Source organism: Micromys minutus (assembly GCF_963924665.1).
Source record: "Micromys minutus genome assembly, chromosome: X".
Lineage (NCBI taxonomy): Eukaryota > Metazoa > Chordata > Mammalia > Rodentia > Muridae > Micromys > Micromys minutus.
In genome coordinates, this window is record NC_137970.1 from 30,003,257 (window position 1) to 30,021,800 (window position 18,544).

An 18,544-nucleotide genomic window follows, 5' to 3' on the forward strand; every position below is an offset into this window, starting at 1 on the left:
TCCATGGAAACACACGTACAGCAAATAAACCTATCTAATGTGCTTGTCACATGCACTATGCTTCATTAACACAGAATTTGTGAAAAATAAAGTACTTTAGATGAACAAATGAACATTCTGGTATTACCATAAACCTGAAGACCTAGCTCAGCATTCTGTGATTTTTATAATAGACAATTATAATTGTTAGTACAATATAAGGTTGTATAAATTTGATAGTAACTATCAAAGTTCTAAACATACATACTCTAGAGTCAAACAAGCCCATCTCTAAGATACGAACTGGTATGTCATTGGCAAGGGTGAAAAATGGAAGAATATTATTAAGTATCAATGAGAAAGGTGAAATATTGTAAGTACATTTAGACTGAGAAACAAAACATACAATAAGAAAACAAGGCATATGACATTTTAAAAATCAGGTGGCTGGGTGTATGCTTTGTGAAAAATTGTTTATGATGTATAGAAATCTTTAAAAACAAGTTTCCAAAGAAAAACTGTTAGGTCAATGTAAAAGCATTTGTGTCACAAACCTCTGAACTAAATTTGATCCCCAAATCCCATAGTAGAAAGATAAGACTTAATTTTGAACTTTGTCCTCTAACCTTCATATGCAAGTTGTGACTATGCACACACATATGTGAGCACATGCAAACACACACATACACATGTGTGCACAGTACATGTTCAGTATCATAATTTAGAAGTGAAAGTACTTTCGATAAATAGCAGAAGATACTGGTATTACACAAACCCAAAGGGCGCCTATTATCTCTAATACTACCATACAGGATGTCCTATTTCAAAATAAAATCATTGATTAGATAATATAAAAGAAAACTCTAGTCAAAATTTTCCCCTTACCATTTCTGTGGGTGATACATGCCATAAAGAAACAGTTCTTTCTTCAGCTTCACTGTTGATAGAAACATAAGAAGGCTGGTAGACTTTGGTTGGCTCTATTACCAGAACCTAAAATAAGAGCATATATATTTATAAAACAGCAATCACATAGGTGACCCTGCCCAGTGAGGAAGTCAAAGAATTTGTAATTTGTACTCAACAAATTCCAAAGAGCAACTATGCCAAACAAGGCTTTAGGAGCTAGGCCTATAGCATGTCACACAAGTCCCTGTGTACATGAAGGCTCTGTTCCAATGAGGGCACCCAGCACATTGAATACACAAGGCTATCCAATCTAATCCCACCTAACACTCCAAAAAGAGTAACTCAGTGTATATTGTCCTGAAGCTGTTTATATTTTAATGTTAATTCCATTTCCCCAAGAAGAGCTGCCTAGTCTTGTACTCAAGAGGTGACATCATCTGAACCTTCCTATTTTAATTAGTAAAATAAAGGAAAGCCAGTAACTGGGCCAGGCAAGGGAGGTAGAGAGAGGAGAGGTCTCAGAGGTCAGGGGAAGAGGAGAGGTCCTGGCAAGATGGAGGTTTCCAAGGACCATGTAGACCCAGGTGGGATTGACTGGCATTAAAAAGCTATGAGCATTAAGGATTTAATAGGTCTAGTATCTCATAAAGAAGGGCAGTTTGTATCTTTGTCTATTTGATGCAATCTTGTTGTGTAGAGGGTTTGTGGATTGAGAATTGAATACATAAACCTGTATGAAAGGCTATCGGGCTGTAGAGTGGTGTTTGTGGGATATTGGAGTACAGAAACACCCCGGGAACAGAGGCGGAGAACAGGCAGCAGTAAACCACCAAGGGAAGGGAGCGGTGCAAATGGAGTGAGATCTGGGTGGTGGTTTGGACCAGGTGTGCGCAGCTCCATATCAGGGACAGGCCTGAGTAGTGAGACCTCAGGGCCAATAAAGAGATAACCATTCATATTTTTAAATATTTACTGCAACAACGCAGAAGCAGGGAAGTTGCGCTTGGGCTTCATCATACAGGGAGGTCAAGAAAGGTCTGCTTGACAAGGTGAGAGAAGAAAGAAGGAAGTTACAGTTTTTTTTTGAAGTAGAAAGGTTGGCCAGCATGTACCAATATGTACATATGCAAAGAAATGAAAAGTGAGTGGTGTTTTCATCAATAATGCTAGTTAATTGGTTAAGAACACAGAAGGTCAAGAGGAAAAAAGGGAAGAAGAGAGGAAGAGGGCAGGTGGAGATGTAGGTGTTGGGAGCAGATGAGGAAATGAATAACCCAAACAAAGCAACCAACATGTTTAGCATAGTAAACTCATGTAGAGCCTATACTAGTACCTGTTTGTTAGATTTGTACCTATCTAGTTTGAGACATTTTAAAATTAAAACAAGATTTTAAAATGTACTACCCAAAAACAATATATATGTGCATTTCCACCAACTGCATTTTTGAATAGCTAATAAAATTCTTTTTTTAAAAAAAACCCATATTCACAAAAGTCTCATGGCATAAATATGAAATACAATGTTTATAATACTTAGATGTGTCACTTATAAAAATTTATGAGATGCCCATAAAACTGAAACAAAAACTAAATGAAAACCTAAAAGCAAGTCTGCTTTTTCAAAAAAAAAGTTTTAAATATGAATTAGTAGCACTGGAGGCAAACCATAGCTTAAGAAAAGAGAGCTTTAAATTCCATGTTCAACTGTTTTTAAGAACAAGATCTTTTTTCACCATATTATTTTTGAACCAGATAATTATTGTGTATGGGGGGGTGCTGTTCCATGCATTGGGGGACATTTAGCAGCCTACCTAGTCCTTATATCTTATTGACTGTCTGTATCATTAACTCTTACCCCTAGTTCTAGCAACCAAAAATTGTCTACAAATTCTGCCAAATGTTTCTTGAATGGAACAAAATTACATTTAGTTGAGAGACAATATTTGAGCAACTTTTGCCCAGAATCTGACATATCATTTTCTGATTCCATAGAAGACTGTTACCCCAATATTATAAGTTTCAGCTTTCTTTCTTTTTAGAGTTTTTAACAATTATGTAGCATGAATCTCTAGTTTCCTTTATCTATGATAAAGGATTGGGGTTACTGGTATAGCTCAGTGTTAGAATATTTGCCTAGCATGTACTAGTTTTTATGTTTGATCCCAGAAAAGAAACAAACAAGCAATCCCCTGCCCATTTAGCACATCTTACTGGAAATCTGAGTCCATTAGTAACTTCGTTTGTTGCTTCAAAAATGATATCTAACCAGAAGTTAAGCCGTTCCTGCCTGGGTGAATGTTCTGCAATGGGTTTCTTGAAGCGTTGAATTAACAGCAAGTTCTGGACTAATGACCTCAGGTACCTAGAAAAAAAATCACAAACCTCTTAAATTAGATTCCTAAAGAAACTGAAATCAATTCTAAACCCTTTAAAAGAAGCTTCTCAAAGCCTTTTATGCACTTCAATTTGCATTTGTCACGAGCTCTTCATAAAGTCACTGAGCAGACACATAACTAATCACAAGAAATGCAAACAGCAGACAAAATCAATACAACAAAATTCTAAAAGACAAGCTTTTTACTAACACTCCAATTTTAGTACATACTGTCCAATGTTTCTTGGCCTTTTGGCTAAGACCAAGCATCAGTACGACATCTAATCGTAGTGGAAAGCATGGGATAACTGTTTTAGAAAACAGAAAAAGCAATTATAAAAATGGCAATGTCAAACCCCTTTAAAATTTTTTCAAGTAAACTTTATGTTTTGTGGTACTTTTAGAAATAGTATACTGAAATCTGTATATTCTTGATTCAGTATGCTCTACTAACAACATCTTGCAAATTCATTGTACAGTATCACAATCAAAATTCTGCCATTGCTACAGTCCACCACTATGACCCACCCTCATGCTGCTGTTCTACAGTAATATTTCTTTCCTATCCCTAGCCTCTCCCTCAATTTCCACAACTATTTATGTAAAACCTATTGCCTTTTACTTACAAAAATCATAATAATTTGGCTAGGTACAGTTCCATGTCAGGAAGCCTTAATTCTGCCCACACTTTGCTGTCTTCAAGCAAACAGAATATTTGAAGTATAGTTGTCAGGCAGTGGGGCTCACTCTTTGGGGATGGTTCGGATGAGAGTATCATTGTCATATTTGTTCTTTTTGTGGATAAAGTGTAACATTATTTAGAAAAGTAGACCAGTGTCAGCCCTAGCTGGCTTGTTTGGGTACTAGTGAGGCCTTAATCATCCATACCTGACACATTCTGGCCCTTGTCTAGATGCTACTATTGCTCTAAGCTCTTGAATATCCTGTCTGCTAAGACTGTGTTTTCTAGGGGCCATGCTAGACAGTCTTCACTAACAATATGACTAATGTTGGAAGCCCTGGTCCATGCACCATATCAGTTTGACCTCTGGAAAAGCTGAAGACTGCAATATTAAGAACAGCCACATGAACATTTTGTACCTACATAATTCATCCTAATAAAACAGCTGCACAGCAAGGCTTATTGAACTTTCCTGGCTGTCAGCACTTTATACCTGATGTCACATATTGGTGATGGAATAATTATTCCCATCTGTACATATTATTCCACTGGGAGATGGGAATTGAAAGTGTGTACATAATCTCCTCTAGACAGGTGTTCCAAGTATCTTCTGCCATAACTAACTTAATCTGTATTTTTCAATGTAACAAGTCATAACAATGAGTGTTAATAACATTTCAGAGTTCTGTTTAAATCCCAAAAACCAGACTGGCTTTTCGGTACTGGGCACTCTTGATGGTAAGAACAGCACTGTTAGTCAACCCAGGTTGACTGACTAAGGGCACTAATCTAAGGGCACTAAATCAAACCCTGAGGTTTCCTTTCTCTGGAGTCTACTCTATTTGGTCCAGACATAGCAGTATACTTTAAGATTAGGATATTGTACACAGCAGCCATTCTTGGAGGGCTGAAGACCCAATCTGGATGCACTCATTCAGTTTAAGAACTTCCAAAATGTTGATATGGCCTGAACACCAAATGTTAGTTTTCTCACACTGGAGAGAATAAAGATGGAAGAAATGGGAGGAAGAAATTTCTATCCTCAGAATCCAGTTGGTGTACTAAAGTGGAACGTAAGAAATAGCAGGTGAACATAGACCATTTATTTTTTTAAAAAACAATATTCAAGTGTAAATCCTAATCAGAGAATCTGAAATGTTCAAAACCCCACACTCTTTGAGTATTGAGTCTACATAGGTGTGTTTATTACAACACTGTTCACAGTAGTGGAATCATGTAATCAGCCCAGGTTTCCATCAACAGAGAAAACATGGCATAAACAACTAAATGTTATTTGACTATGAAAAATGAAACTATCATTTGAAGGAAAATAGATGGAACTAAAGATCGGGTTAAGCAAAGTAATCCAGGCCATGGGAAAAAAAATATGGGGAAATGTATTCTTAATTTTAGAAAAGACTTGAAAGTAAAAGGGAAATTATTTTAGGGTAGAAAGGAGACTAGAAGGAAGGAAGAGAGATGGAGAAGGTAATAGGGGTGGCTACAATCAGAATATCATCACTCATACAGAATTTAACAATGAAACCCATCATCTTGTATAATTAACATACATAAAAAATTAAGTTTTAGGTTTTGAAACTGTTCAGATTTGAGTTAGGGATCTTCAAGTAGTAAAGTCTATATAAATATTAAAAAAATCCAAACTTCCAAATCTCAAATGCTTTAGAGATCCAAGTATTTCAGATAAGGATTATTCAACCTGAAATAGATCTGTATTTTAGAAAACTCACATAACATCAATAAGAGAACACAAAATTAAAACATTTACAAAGTTATCTTTTTAAGATAAATACTGTCAATATCTAGGATTATATCTCTTCATCTTTTACTCATTATGTAAGTATCTACTAAGTATTTTTACAAAACTATAGTAATCAATAATGTAACTACAATTCTAATGAAGCTGCATGTATCTATGGGGAAGTCTGAAACTGCCCATGCTTTTTCTATGAGTAACGTACAAGGTATACATTTTAAATTAAAACTAGAGAAATATAGTTCTCTAAGTGTGGTTCTCCAGGAATAGGTATAGATTGTGGAATAGCTAGGCAGTATCGAAACTGAGGAGGATGCCAACACCCTTGAAGAGGGTCAACAGAATACCTTCTATCACTACAGAGCCCAATCATAGCCTGCAGACCACTACATGCCTCCAGCTCAAGAACATCATTTTTTTGGTGGTGCTTTTCAGCTTTACTATATAAGTTTTATCACAAACACATGTAAACACTAATATCAAACATCATTTTGCTCTTGAAGACACAAACTAAAAAGAGCCAAGAGGGCTGATGGTCTAGTCTCAGAGATAGAGCATGCAAGGATACATTCCAGGTGAGCTCTTATCTGTCTCTTTACCCTGCATACAAATGCCATAAAAGCAATGAACTCTCAGAGCTGTTACGTCCATCTTAACTGCTTTAATGAAGAAGTCATAGACAGGTGTTGCTCTGTTACATTTCACATTTCTCCTTGAATGAGACATTTCAGAACAAGTTCAGATTGTAGACATGAGATTACTAGGCACAGATGGGACTTACCAGACCGGGGGTTTCAGTTTGAACAACCTTTCTGCTGCCTGGACAGCCTTCCCAATATCACTTGCCAGCATGCTGACGGTGAAGAACTGACCTACATCCCAGTAATTGTTCATTTTCTCCAGGCTCCCTTTTCTTCCCAATAAACTGTTCAGCCGGACACCTTAAGAATTTGAATTTTGATACCATGAAAGAACTTTCTAGTTCTGACATATTATATAAGACTTTAGGAAAAAGACAAGCAGGTAGGCATTTTATTTGGTTGCTGTCTCAGGTATGCTATTGGAAAGTATCTAAAAAGCATCATTAGTTATTTGAAATATGTGTGTATGTGTGTGTGTGTTTGTATGTGTGTGTTTGTGTGCATGTGAACACGTACACACACGTACACTCACGTACACACACACACACACACACACACACACACACACACACACACAAACACACAATCTCAAGTCTTGCTATGTAGGCCTGGCTATCTGGAAGCCACTGTGTAAAACTATATAAAATAGGCCAGTGTTATTTAGGAGGATTCACCCACCTCTGCTTCTGATTTCTGAGTGCCGGGATTAAAGATGTGTGTGACCATACCCAGCAAATTAAAACATATTTTTAGTGTTGAATTTGTATAACTAAAACTTAAATGCCTGCAATAATAAACAGCTTTACCTATTTTCCTTAGTTCCATCGAAGTTTCAAACTGTTGTCCAGAAACTATCAGCAAAACTGCAAGGTTAATTCCTGAATAAAGGGATGACTGGAGTTCAAACCCTTTGCGATACCTATAATTATAGAACCACCAAATTCTTATTACATCATCTTATTTTAAAGTAAAATGTGTAGACAATAATACAAACTACATTCTCATAAAAATAATTATTACTGTTTTATAGTTCCTTCTAGAAATCTGACAAATAGATACACACAGCATTTATGTTTTGACAATGTAAGAGCAACACAGTAACTTACACCAAGAAGTTTTTAATTTTCATCCTTATATTTTGATCACAAAAGCATATATTGACTAAATAAAAGGAGAATCATTTGAATGTATACATACAAAAGAAAATCAAAACCCATTATAATCCTCCCAAATGACCATAGTTTGATATTTAAATCTCATTTTAATTTAAACTCAGTTTACACTAGATATTTATATTTTATAGAAATGGCATTACTCATGAGTGATTTCTCTACTAGTTGCTTGCTTGCTCTCATTATCACACACTGAATCACTTTTTCACATACAAAGACAATGCCTGAATCCTAAACCCTAAATGGCTAACAAATGTACAGGGGAAGCAAGGGGTAGGGAATCTACCACTTTAGGATAGGGAATGAGATAAAAACAAGGAGTGCCATTTACACAGTTTCATTTTACCTCTCTGCTATATTCTTTACCAGACATAAAATGTTTATCTATTAGCAGTATGATTTCTACGATAAGGAAAAGCAATTCATCCAAATAGTGGTAACACATACACAGCTGATACCAAGAATTTGCAAACCAGGAGTGTTTTTTTTATTTATATGACAAGAGAATGTAGTGACTCACTGGCTAGTAAGGGAAAAGTTATTTAGTTGGTTAAAATGTGATTTTATAAACTTTGGAGGATAACAAAGGTATCACCCTACTGATCAGAGGACACCAAGAATTCACTGATACTCAACATAACTAAACTCCAACCTTTTTCTAACCCTTTTAATGTTCTAAGACTTAAAATTTCTTATCATGCTGGATTTTCCCATGTTTCTGTCTCAATGAAAAGTTACACCAAAGCTAAGCAGATAAAGGTTCATGTTTCTGTTTCCAGCACTTGAGAGGTTGAGGCAAGAGATTTGCAATGAACTCAATATTAGCATCACTTTTAAGTAGAGCAGGTAGGCAAAGAGAGGATGCTATGGGATCATAGTCTAAGAGAGTAGTTGAGCTGGAGTTCTTTATCTAAGGGCCCTAATGTATGGGGGTAGCTGAGAATCCCACCAAAGTCTGTGTACATGGCATATTTCTCTGCCCTTTTGATTTTGGTAAGTCACATGACTTATTTTAACCAAATGTGGCAGAAGTGAGTTCAAGTGAGTTCCTGAACATAAGCCCCAACAGGCCTTGTAGTTCCCACCTTTACTTTCACTATTAGCTGTCAAATATGAATGAAGCCGTATTAGATTTTCTAGCCCTGCCAAACCCTCAAGCTGACACAAACTTTAGGAGTGAGACCTAGAAAAGGAATTGCCTTAAAACCCTACAGAATTACAACATACAAATGGCCACAAAGTGAAGCTACTAACATTTAGAGAGAAACCATCCTGGACACAGTCAGTAATGGTGAGGAATAGGCAAAAGAAGTTCAATGAATGAGACATAAAGATTATTTTCCTCTTAAATGGGAAGGGACAACACTGGATAGTTTTGATCAAATACTGATGATATCTGATATGCATTTTTAGCAGGAGTATTCTCACTTTTAGGCAATGGGTATATTTTAGAGGGTATCTCTTCTGTGGCTTACCACATAACATCCCTGATTACCCACACCCCAAGCCTTTACCATCATCTGATATCCTATAGATTTTGCATGCTGACTTTTCTTACAAGCAAGGCAAGGTCCCCAAAGACAAGGATTCATATCTACTATGTCTGCTCATCCCATCTTTGTATAGCCCAAAGTAAGTCTTTAAGTAAGCGTTCGAATGAATGAATGAATAAATAAATAAATAAATAATATTGAATAAAGACAGGCAGACATAAACAGCTTGCTGGGAATGTGAAGCTCAATGGTAGTGGAGACAATTCTGGAACAGGCAGCTGGTAGGAGTATGTGAAGCCTCATTCCCTTCTCATGAATGAGAACTGCTATTTCTCATTGTTTTGTCTTAGATCCAGTAATCTGAACATTCCTTGACCACACATATTGCAACTGTTTTCACTGTCAGTCAGCAGACATATGCACACTAGAGAAAGACCGGGCTAATCTGCCTACATGGTTCTGTTCTATGTAGCACTATGCGTACTATTTACCACTCAATGGCACTGTCTCTGCTTGCATCCTCTTCACAACCTGAATCCAGGAAGATGTCCTTGTAGATCCTCCCACACAGGCAAAACATGTCAGGAGCTGGGTGGTCACAGCTTTGCAGAACTTGGAGCATGACCTGAAGAGCCTTTTCACGGTCACCTGTGCTGTTTCTCCTGAAAGATATGTTATGAAATAACATCTGTGTAATTTAAAATATTTGTGTGTGTGTGTGTGTGTGTGTGTGTGTGTGTGTGTATATATATATATATATATATATATATATATATATTTGCTCAGCCCAAAGGAAAAATACTTAATTTCTTTTTCTGTCTGTAACCTATGATGGGGCTTCTCAGCCCCCATAACCACACAAAAATTCTAATATTAAATATTTTTATGCCTATTCTCACCATCTCTTTTGGACATGATCTCACTTTGTAGCCCTGGCTGTTCTCTGAACTCACTGTGTAGACCAAGCTGTTCACTCGGGCTTACAGCGATTCTTCTTTGCCTCTCTAGTGCTAGGACAAACATGTGCCATGCCATGCCAGGTTCTTCTTAAATTTCTGTATTTCCCATTGGTCTGTGGCTGTGAAGACTTTTGCCTATAACCAGTTTCTCAACTTTTGAATACTTTTAACATTTTATATAAAAATATAAAAGGCAAACATCCTGTCTTAACAATTCTACTTCTAAAATTTATAATATACAATTGCCCCAACAAATGTTGAAAAAGACATTTGTTATGGCATTGTTTTTAATCTTTATAGTTTAACATGTCTGTTAACAGAATAAATGAACAGATAGATGTGTTGTATAACAACAAAGCTATGTAATATTACTATGCAGCTCTTAGAAAGGAAAAAAGTAATTAAATAAGGTACACTAATATACATAATATTGTATGAAAATGCTAATAAAAAGCATGATCTTTTTCTTTGAAACAAACACTACTAAAAGATATGTTCATGCATATGGACAAATGCTTGGAAGGATAAACATTGAACTCTTTACAAAACTCCTATGAAGACTTATTTTTTATTGGATATTTTATTTATTCACATTTCAAATGTTATCCCCTTTCTCCATTTCCCCTCCAGAAACTCCCTATCCCATCTTCCCTCCTCCCGCTTCTGAGAGAGTGCTCTCCCATTAACCCACCCACTCCTGCCTCCTCACCCTGGAATTCCCCTACACTGGAGCATTGATTCGTCACAGGACCAAGGGCCTCTCCTCCAATCATCAGCTACATGTACAGTTGGAGCCATGGGTCTGTCCATCTGTACTTTTTGGTTGGTGGTTTAGTCCCTGGGAGATCACGGGGGGGGGGCAGGTCTGGTTGGTTGACATTGTTGCTCTCCCTTTGGGGTTACAAACCCCTTCAGCTCTTTCTCTAAGTCCTCCATTGGGGACCCCATGCTCAGTCCAATGGTTGGCTGTGAGCATCCACCTCGGTATTTGTCAGGCTCTAGCAAAGCCTCTCAGAAGACAACTATACCAGGCTCCTGTCAGCAAGTACTTCTTGGCATCTACCATAGTGTCTGGGTTTGGTGTCTGTATATGTGATGGATCACTAGGTGGGGGGCAGTCTCTGGATGGCCTTTCCTTCAGTCTCTGCTGCATGCTTTGTCTCCATATTTCCTCCTTTGAGTATTTTGGCTAAGGGTTTATCAATCTTGTTAATTTTCTCAAAGAACCAGCTCTTGGTTTTGTTGATTCTTTGAATGGTTCTTTTGGTTCCTATTTGGTTGATTTCTGCTGAGTTTGATTATTTCTTGCCGTCTACTACTCTTGGGTGTATCTGTTTCCTTTTTATCTAGGGCTTTCAACTGTGCTGTCAGGTTGCTAGTGTATGCTCTCTCCAGATTCTTTTTGGAGGCACTCAGAGCTATGAGTTTTCCTCTTAGTACTGCTTTCTTTGCATCCCATAGGTTTGGGTATGTTGTACTTTCATTTTCATTAAATTCTAGAAAATCTTTAATTTCTTTATTTCTTCTTTGACCATGCTATTGTTTAGTAGAGAATTGTTCAGCTTCCATGTGTATATGGGATTTTTGTTGTCTTTGTTGTTATTAAAGACCAGCCTTAGTCCATGGTGATCTGATAGGATGCATGGGAGTATTTCAATCTTCTTATATCTATTGAGGCTTGTTTTGTGGCCAACTATATGGTCTATTTTGGAAAAGGTACCATGAGGTACTGAAAAGAAGGTGTATTCTTTTGTTTTAGGATGAAATGTTATGTAGATGTCTATTAATTCCAATTGGTTCATAACCTCTGCTAGTTTCACTGTGTCCTTGTTCAATTTCTATTTCCATGATCTGTCCATTGATGAGAGTGGGGTGTTGAAGTCTCCTCCTATTATTGTGTGTGATGCAGTGTATTTTTTGAGCTTTAGTAGGGTTTCTTTTATGAATATGGGTGTTCTTGTATTTGGAGCATATATGTTAAGAATTGAGAATTCCTCCTGATAAATTTTCCCTGTAATGAGTAAAAAATGTCCTTCATTATCTTTTGATATCTTTTGGTTGAAAATCTACTTTATTTGATATTAGAATGGCTACTCTAGCTTGTTTTTTGGGGCCGTTTGCTTGGAAGGTTTTTTCCCAACCTTTTACTCTGAGATAGTGTCTGTCTCTGTCTCTGAAATGAGTTTCTTGTATGCAGCAAAATGCTGGATTCTGTTTATGTATCCAGTCTGATAGCCTATGTCTCTTTATTGGAGAATTGAGTCCATTTATGTTAACAGAAATTAAGGAATAGTGGTTGCTGTTTCCTTCTTTTTTTTGCTTTTAGAGGTAGAATTATGTCTATGTGTCTTACTTCTTTTGGTTTTCTTGCTTAGTTATTTTCGTGTTTTTTCTAGGATGTAGTTTCCCTCCTTGTGTTGGGTTTTCCATCTATTATTCTTTGTAGGGCTAGATTTCTGTTCAGATATTGTGTAAATTTCGTTTTGTCCTTGAATATCCTGGTCTCTCTGTCTATGGTGATTGAGATTTTTGCTGGGTACAGTAGCCTGGGTTGACATTTGTGTTCTCTTAGCATCTGTATGATGTCTGTCCAGGATCTTCTAACTTTCATAGTGTTTTCTGAGAAGTCGGGTGTAATTCTGATTGGTCTACCTTTATATATTATGTGACCTTTTTTCCTTACTGCTTTCAGTATTCTTTGTTTTGAACATGTGGTGTTTTGACTATTATGTGTCAGGAAGAATTTCTTTTCTGGTCCACTCTATTTGGAGTTCTGTAGGCTTCTTTTATGCTCGTGGTCATCTCATTCTTAAGGGTAGGAAAGTCTTCTTCTATGATTTTGTTGAAGATATTTACTGTGCCTCTTAGTTGATATTCTTCTCCCTCTTCTATTCCTATTATCCTTAGGTTTGGTCTTCTCATTGTGTCCTGGATCTCCTGGACATTTTTGGTTAGGAGCTTTTTGGTTTTTGCATCTTCTCTAAATGTTTTGTCTATGTTTTCAATGTTGTCTTCGGCCCCTGAGATTCTCTCTTCCATCTCCTGCAGTCTGTTGGAGATGCTTGCATCTGTGACTTCTAATTTCTTTTCTAGGTTTTCCATCTCCAGGGTTGTCTCTTTTTGTGTTTTCTTTACTTTTTCTATTTCCAGTTTCAATCCCTTCATCTCTTTGGTTCTGTTTACCTGTAGTTCTCTGAGTTCTCTGAGTATTTTTTGTGTTTTCTCTTTAAAAGCTTCTATTTGTTTATGGTTGTCCTCCCGTACTTGTTTAATTCATGCTCTTCTCAAAGATCTCCATCATCATCTTGAAGTATGATTTCAGGTCTGAGTCTTCCTTTTCTAGAGTGTTTGGCAATCCACTGCTTGCTGTGGTGGGAGAGCTGGGTTATGATGTTGCCAGGTTCTCTTGGTTTCTATTGCTTAATTTCTTTCATTTTCCTCTTGCCATCTTGTTGTCAGTGATTGTCACCTGTTTCTTCCATGGACCTGAGGGCCCATGGGTTCAGGAATAAAATCACTTCTGAGTGTTTGGCTTTTAGTGTGCAAGCAGTGAGTTCTGGTAGCAGTGACTCAGCTCTGTCTTTGTGGGCTCAGATGTGGGAGCTCTTGTAAGGCTGTTCTGGTAGCTCAGCCCTGTGCCCACAGGTCCTGAGTACTACTGGCAGGGACCTGGCTCTTTCTCTAGGCCATAACAAACCCTTTTCCCAATAGCACAGTACTTTCTGCTCTCTGAGAACTCCCTATTTGCTCTCCCTGGGCCTATGTGTCAGGCTCACCTCTGGTCCAGGTGTAAAGGGGTCTGTATAGTTGAACTTCAAGCACTGCCTTTCCCGGGAAAACCCCGGCTCCCACTGGCAAGGGCCTGTGCCTTACTGTGGGCCTGTGCCTTACTGTGGGCCTGTGTGTCTAGACTTTGAGTCTTGGCTTTCCGTGAGGATCCTGATTCCCTATGCCAAAGGTTCAGCCCCCACCGTGGACTGGAGGTATGCGTTTTCCCAGTGCTCAGTCTAGCCTTCTCTGTGCTTTGGTTACTAACAGCTCTGTATCACCAGGCCTGTGTCCTTGGATCTCCGCTGTTCTAGGTGGCAACGTACAAACCTTTGGCCTTTCTCTTATGTATCAAATACATTAGACCTCATGATACAATGATCTCAATTCTCATGGTTGAGTTTTCAAACCATTTTGATGCCATCAAATTTCTATTTCTGGTTCATATCTTTCCTCCTTGAAACTCCAGATTTATATTTTTACCTGCCATCTGACTGTGTCCTTTGTATGTTTCTAACATCTCAAATTCAATATATCTATAATTATTTGATCATACTATCACACATGTCCCTCTGCATCTTAATGATTTGTCTACTGTTCTTGTTATTTAGGCTAAAAAATAGCATCAGTAGTGCTTGATGTCCCCCAATCTTGTTTACTCATCAAGCACATGCCACTGGTTTTTATTTCAAACCATATCGAAAGTTAGTCCATGCCTCATGACTTCAACAGTTACCATCATAGCCCAAACCACTGTCATCCCCTACTATCTCCCTTACTTCTCCAAAATCTATTCTCAACACAGATGTAATTACTCCTGCAACAATTTAATATCAGGTAACAAACAGTTCTAATCTAACCTCTCCTGGGACAAGCTGGGTATGGTGTTGTATGCCTGCAATCCTAGGTCTCTGGAGAATTGGATTTACAATTGAGAATGAGATTTACAATCAGAGTATTATAAATCTGAGGCCTGGGCTACAGTGAGACTTTGTCTCTAACAACAACAATAACAACAACACAATAACCAAGTCTTTAGACACTCTTAGCTTAGAAAAAGTATCATCTTCTAAAAATGGTCTTCCAAGTAGAAGGGCATGGGAGTGGGGTGGGAAGGGGATAACATTTCAAATGTAAATGCAGAGAGTATCTAATAAAAATTTTAAAAAGAGAGAATAAATATTTTGGTTTAGGATCTAAAATCATTGTCTTATATTCAATATTTTCCAAGATCTTATAGCTAGTTATTTCTCCAATCTCATCCCTTAATATCAAACACTCCCTATCATCTATTCTGCTCCAGTCCTACAAGCCTTCTTACTGTTCCCAGTACTGGGGTAAATACATGCCACGGCTCCTGATTACTTTCTGACTTTTTTTCCATATCACTTTCTAATGACTCAGGTTTTCTGTGATGAAACCATTTTCCTTTCTAGAACATTGTCTTGCAACTTCTGTAAATATAATAGAAGATTTTAATGATGTACAATCATGTGCAGAGTCATTCCTGTCATGAGAAGTCAGGATAAGATCAAGCCCAGAACTATCACAATTTCCACATGTGTTTACTTGATCTATGTAGACGACTAAAGGAAAGCACCTTTGATAGTAAAGACTAAGAGCAAACCAGCTTTTTTCCTAAAAGAAAAAATAGTAGGTGATAGGATAAAATGCAGTCTAGAATCCTCCTTAAGCAAAACAAAATCACTTTTCCTAAAAATTTTCTTGCTCCATCCCCACCCTCTGAATTTAGTCTGAAAAGAAACAAATGAAAGAGAATGCATTAGTCTCAGCACTTATATTCCAGGCCCTGCAAGAAGTGAATCCAAAGATATCAGAAATGGCAGTCCCTGACCCTTCCTGTACAAATATTGACAAGGCAGAAAAGGCAGCAGGGGGACAGGAGGTTGGGGGTTGGGCTAATCACAGTTGAAGTGAATCAAATTAAAAATGCAATCCACTTTCAACCCAGCTATTCTCTAGAATCATAAAAAGGCCATAAATGCTAATCACCAGACCTAGACAAGGCCTCTAATATTCACAGTAACAAAATAAAACCATACTTCAGACTCAGATCTTTTAGGTATAATATGCAGGGTATAGTGAAATATTGAGATGTACAGAGAAGCAGAAAAATGCAATCCAATAATCGAGATACAACATCACCAAGCAGACTGACCAGTGATGACTTTACTGAAAGTGACAAAAACTTGGGAAAGGGATAATACCCATATAAATGCTCCAAACATTTGGGAGCCTGAGTCAAGAAGAACTGTATGAGGTTCAGGCTAGCCTGAGCTACAATGTGAGACCCTTTCACAAAAACTCCACTCCAAACAAGAACGTGAAATTGGCTATTAAAAATACATTGCTTCTATGAATAATGTGCATGGTTGGGGTAAAGAAGCAGAGAGAAGGAGGAAAGAGAGAAAAGAAGGAATAAGAGGGAGGAAGGAGAGAATCGAAAACCCCAAAACACAAGTTTAAGAACCTGACAGCCCCCCCAAAACAACAAAGAACCCTAAAACACAAATTGGGGCTGAACAGTGGGGAAAATGACCAGGAAAGGGCAAAATTAAATAACTTTGTGGGGGTTAAACCAGTGTACCTCTCAACAGTGGTAATCTCATGGGTGTATTTTGCTGACTACACTCATCAAATTATATACTTACAATTTTACTTTTTAGTGCATATAAACTATGCCACAATAAAGTTGCCTTGAGAGCATACAGAAATCAATGGTATACCTGACAGTGTTTCGTTGGGCCTGTGCTGTGTCTGCTTTCTTTCAGATACTTTCTGCTTCATTGATGGAGCAATGTCTCCAGACTTCTGATAACCATTTATCTGGTATTAGCCATTGAAATGCCATCTAGGTAGGTAACTGGAGGACGGGGAGAAGGAAGAAACCAGGCAACTTTGTCTGCTTTTTCCTGGCTTAGGGAAGCTCCAGCACCAGATGGTTCTCTTCCATAAACAGTTCCCAGCAGGCTGCCTCCATGTTATTCTGCTATCTTGCCTTCTGGTAATATCACCTCAGTTCTAGACTTCTCCAGATAAAGGGTGGCAGCAGCTCCCTACAGCTGCTAATTTCTAGGGTGCCTCCTTATTTTCTGACTCTCTCTTCAACTCTCTCATTGCCTGTGCAGCCAATTTCCTGTGTTCAGTTTTCTCTACTTTAAATACATAGAGTAGCTGTTTCCTGATTGAGCTCTGACAGATACACACCTGCCACAGGAAAGCAGGTGCCCTTCCCTGGCCAGATGCCTTATATTTACAGATGAGAAGGGAACAATTAGAGAAAACCAAACCTGTGTTCTCATGCCAACGATGTCCACAGCCAAAGAAACACAAACCAAAATAGCTGTTTCCTGTTCTACGAGTAGGTTCAAATTATATCATAGGGCAGAAGCATTCCTGCCATGCTCCTATCATACCAAGTTTCCCTATCCTTCAGGGACATCACAAAGAAATACGTGTGATGGCTCTAAATGAATGACTAGAACACTGTGTAACAGAACTGGAAGGTCTGCAGACTGGCTCTCCAACTTGCACAAAGACAAGCACATTCCTACCTTGATCCTACCCTGTGACATGTCAACAGAGATCTTCACAATGGATTCAGTTATGTCTTGACTATCTACAAGCTCTAGTAGGCTCATTACAGCTTATTTCCTTTTCTTCCCCATTAGCCAGACTCCATTTCCCAACTTCCCTTGCAAGTAGGTGGAACTTAGTTTGGGAGAATGGACACATAAAGGAAGGAACAACAAGCACCAATCCTTCACTTGGCTCATACTGGCCTCCATACAATGATTGGAAAGTAGAAACAACCAAATATTCTTCAACGGATGAAATGATAGATAAAGTATTTATGGAATGCTTAGAAAATCAAGGGAATGCTTAGAAAATCAATGAAATGCTTAACAACAAAAATGAAGTGCAGATACTGTCTATAACACAAATGAATATTTAAAATATTAAGCCACATGAGAAAATACATACACAAAACAAGAAATATTTTATCATTCTATTTATAGGAAATGGCCAGGGCAGGCAAAGCCATAGATAGAGATGCACCAAAAGAGAGAATTTGAATTAACTTCTAATGAGTTGCCAGGATAGATTAGTAGGGAGAAAGCATGGAGGAAACAAGAAAGGGAAGTGACTGCTAATAGATTTATTCAGGATTAATGATGCGAATTCTCTAAAATTAACTGTGGTTGTGATTTTACAACTTTGACAATATCCTAAATTTCACTGACTTGCTATTTTGGATGAACTGCATGGTATGTATGAGATATCACAATAAAGCAGAAACAAAATACCCAGCTCTTCCCTTGCAATTCACTATATTCTTCATTTTTTATCTTTTGACCTAAAGGTGATCTGACAGTCTAGAGTTTTGAGATGGGCAGAGACTAGGTTGTTAAGTACTAACCTGAAGAAGGGACTGTCTAACCAGAATACATCTATATTTGGATGCTGCATGAGGGAAAAGAATTTTTACTTTGAGGGCTGTTTCTTATAGCACTCACTGTACCCAGGTTAGTAAGTCAACAGTACTAAGGAGGCAGGTAGTTTACCTGGTCAGGAGGATAAACTTTCTTCAGAGTCTCTAATCAAATTGTCCTTTTGGAAAATTTCCACCACCACTGACCCTGACCTAACCTATGTTAGTGTCCCCTTTTCCATATCTCTGGTTTTGGGTCCTAATTCAAGGGATATTATGTGTTGAAGTTTGGATCAAAAATAAGCCTGTAGGCTCTGAACACCTGGCCCCCTGTTGG

General features: G+C 37.8%; 1 protein-coding gene across 1 annotated transcript in view; it reads right to left on the reverse strand.

Moving 5' to 3' along the window:
• The window catches only part of MAP3K15 (mitogen-activated protein kinase kinase kinase 15), a gene marked incomplete at both ends in the record, with an annotated part of 129,869 nt that overhangs the window by 47,764 nt on the left and 63,561 nt on the right, over positions 1 to 18,544 (reverse strand). The window contains 5 exons of the mRNA XM_080910055.1: positions 865 to 972; positions 3,100 to 3,250; positions 6,503 to 6,662; positions 7,169 to 7,281; positions 9,519 to 9,689. Of these exons, the coding sequence (XP_080766181.1) occupies positions 865 to 972; positions 3,100 to 3,250; positions 6,503 to 6,662; positions 7,169 to 7,281; positions 9,519 to 9,689 (703 nt within the window). The remainder of the gene's footprint in view (positions 1 to 864; positions 973 to 3,099; positions 3,251 to 6,502; positions 6,663 to 7,168; positions 7,282 to 9,518; positions 9,690 to 18,544) is intronic.